Source organism: Nematolebias whitei, chromosome 9 (genome assembly GCF_014905685.2).
Source record: "Nematolebias whitei isolate Nwh7 chromosome 9, NemWhi1, whole genome shotgun sequence".
Lineage (NCBI taxonomy): Eukaryota > Metazoa > Chordata > Actinopteri > Cyprinodontiformes > Rivulidae > Nematolebias > Nematolebias whitei.
In genome coordinates this window covers 51901979-51905226 of record NC_056506.1, presented here as the reverse complement: position 1 = coordinate 51905226, position 3248 = coordinate 51901979, and the positions used below count along the sequence as shown (strand labels likewise).

The 3248-nt window shown below is 40.8% G+C and overlaps 1 protein-coding gene across 1 annotated transcript in view; it reads left to right on the top strand.

Moving 5' to 3' along the window:
- The window catches only part of bfsp2 (beaded filament structural protein 2, phakinin), a 14635-nt gene that overhangs the window by 5879 nt on the left and 5508 nt on the right, over positions 1-3248 (top strand). Inside the window, exons 4-6 of the mRNA XM_037681956.1 lie at positions 2048-2209; positions 2294-2422; positions 2802-3052. Of these exons, the coding sequence (XP_037537884.1) occupies positions 2048-2209; positions 2294-2422; positions 2802-3052 (542 nt within the window). The remainder of the gene's footprint in view (positions 1-2047; positions 2210-2293; positions 2423-2801; positions 3053-3248) is intronic.

Below are 3248 nucleotides of genomic sequence, written 5' to 3'. Positions count from 1 at the left end.
ATCCCTTTAGTTCCTCCATCAGTCCTGCAGTTCATCCATCAGACATGAAGTTCATCCTTTATACATGTAGTTCGTGCACCAGACATGTAGTTAACCCAGAAGCCCTTTCACTCATCATTCAGACATGTAGTTCATCCATCAGACATATAATTCATCCAACAACATTGTAGTTCATCCATCAGACATATAGTTTGTGCACCAGACATGTAATACATTTGTAAGCACTTTAGTTCATCCAACAGACAAGTAGTTAATTTATCAGCCATTGAGTTCATCTATCAGACATGTAGTTCATCCACTAAACATATAATTCATCAGTCAGCCCTCTAGTTCATCAATCATTCCTTTAGTTCATTCATCAGAAATGTAATTCATCCACCATTTAGTTCCTCCATCAGTCTTGTAGTTCATCCATCAGACATGAAGCTTATCCTTTAGACATGTAGTTCATCTTTTAGACATGTATTTCATCTTTTAGACATGTAGTTCATGCATCAGACATATAGTTTGTGCACCAGACATGTAGATTATCCATCAGAAATATTGTTCATCCATCAGACATATAATTCATGCACCAGACATGTAGTTCATCCAGCAGCCCTTTCTTTCATCAGTCAAACAGGTAGTTCATCCTTCAGACATGTAGTTAATCCAACAACACTGTAGTTCATCCATCAGGCATGTAGTTCATCCACCAGGTGTGTCATTTATCTATTAGATATGGAATTTGTCCATCTGATATATAATTCATTCAGCAGACATGCTGTTCATCTATCAGTTCTGTAGTTCATCTATCAGACATGTCATTCATTCATCAGACATGTAGCTATCCACCAGACATATAGTTCATCCATCACACATGTTGTTCATACACCAGACATGTAGTTCATCCATCAACCATTTAGTTCATCCATCATATACGTAGTTCATTCATCAGACATGTAGTTCCTCCACCAGTCTTGTATCACAAAAACTGTTAAATCATGTTATCTGGACAGATTCTGTACAGATAACATGATTTAACAGTTTTTGTGATTTATGTATGTGGATGACTGAGCATACAAACCTTTATCAACCCTGTAGTTCATCCATCAGAGGTTTAGATTATCCTTCATGCCTTCTTCCACCAGACATTTAGTTAATCCATCATCCTTCTTGTTCATCAATCAGCCCTTTAGTTAATCCGTGAGTCATGTAGTTCATCCACCATTTAGTTCCTCCATCAGTCTTCTATTTAATCTATAAGACATGTAGTTCATCCATAAACTATGTAATTCATCCATTAGATATGTAGTTCATCCATCAGACATGTAGTTCATTCACCAAACATGTACTGTAGTTCATCCACCAGATATGTAGTTCATCCATCATACATATAATTTATCCATTAGATATGTAGATCATCCATCAGACATATAGTTCATCCATCATACATGTAGTTCATCCCTTAGACATTTAGGTCATCCACCAGACACGTAGTTCATCCACCAGACATATAGTTCATCCATCAGACATGTAGTATATCCATTAGACATTTAGGTCATCCACCAGACATGTAGTTCATCCACCAGACATGTAGTTCATCCATCAGACATGTAATTCATCCATTAGATATGTAGATCATCCATCAGACATGTAGTTCATCCACCAGACATGTAGTTCATCCATCAGACATGTAATTCATCCATTAGATATGTAGATCATCCATCAGACATATAGTTCATCCATCATACATGTAGTTCATCCATTAGACATTTAGGTCATCCACCAGACATGTAGGTCATCCATCAGACATGCAGTTCATCCACCAGCCATATAGTTCATTCATTAGACATGTAGTTTGTCCATTAGACATGTTGGTTTTCAACAGATGAAGTTCTGAATTCAGAAAAATGCTGTTTCTTCCATCATCTTATGGATTAGAACTGTGATGTACCATCGGTTCTGTGAAGGTCTAACCTGTGAACACCTGAACTGAAGACAGGTGTGAGATTGTCTTGTGTAGCAGCTATCATGTGACTTGGCTGTTTATCTCTTGCTGATGCAGGATGTCCGTGCTCTTTACAATCAAATGGCGGGTCGTGAAGTGGACGAACCCGATGCTCCCATAGAAACCAGTCTAGACCAGATTTTGTCCTACATCAGGAGCCACTGGGAGAAGGTGACAGAGAAGAATCGAGCTATAGCAGAAAGTTATCTGGAGTGTAAGGTGAGAACTTATTACCTGAACAGGTGACATCACAGCTGATTAAAGTGAGTCTGATCTGTGTGTGTGTGTGCGTGTGCACGGCAGGAGGCACAATGTGTGGGCAGCAGCCTGAGTCAAAAGGAGGAGCATGTGGAGGCTCTGAAGGCTGAGTGCAGCGATGTCAGCTGTAGGATCCAGAGTCTGCAGGCTGAGACCGAGTCCATCAGAGCTCTGGTGAGACTAAAGCTTCAACTCATTAAACAAGTCAATACCTGATCAATCACAGATCAATAACCTGCTAAATAAACTGATCATTAACATAATAAACTAATCAATGACCCTATCAACAACCTGATTATTGACTTTATCAGTAACTGGGTAGCATGATGGCTTAAAGACACTGTTGCCTCACAGCAAGGTCTAACCTTTATGTGTTCTCCTCCGAGGTTTCCTCCCACAGTCCAAAAACTTGGATGTTAGGCAGGAGGCCATGAAATGAGAGATCTGTGATGATTACTGAATTAACTGATCACTGATGTAATCAGTGACCACATCAATACCCCAATCATAGATATGATCAGTAAGTGATCAATAACTGATCAATGCAACACAGAAACGAGGCCTGGAGAACTCGCTGACGGACGCTCGGCACTGGCACAGCGTGGAGCTTCAGAACCTGGGCTCGGTTGTGGTCAAGCTGGAGGCGGAGCTTGATGACGTGCACGGTGAGATCGAGCAACAGCGCCATGACTATGACATGTTGCTTAGCAACAAGCAGCGACTGGAACAGGAGATCAGCGTTTACCACGGAGTCCTGGATGGAGAGGAAAACCGCTTCCTGCCGGAGGACAGTGCCGCCAAGCCGTGAGTCACTCACGCTACAGCTACACACAATTACACACAACTACACACAACTAGAACACAACAGTAACACGACAACAAAACTGTAACAACTACAACACAACTGTAACACGACAACACAACTGTAACACGACAACACATCTGTAACACAACACACAACTGTAACACAACTACACACAACTACAACACAACTGTAACA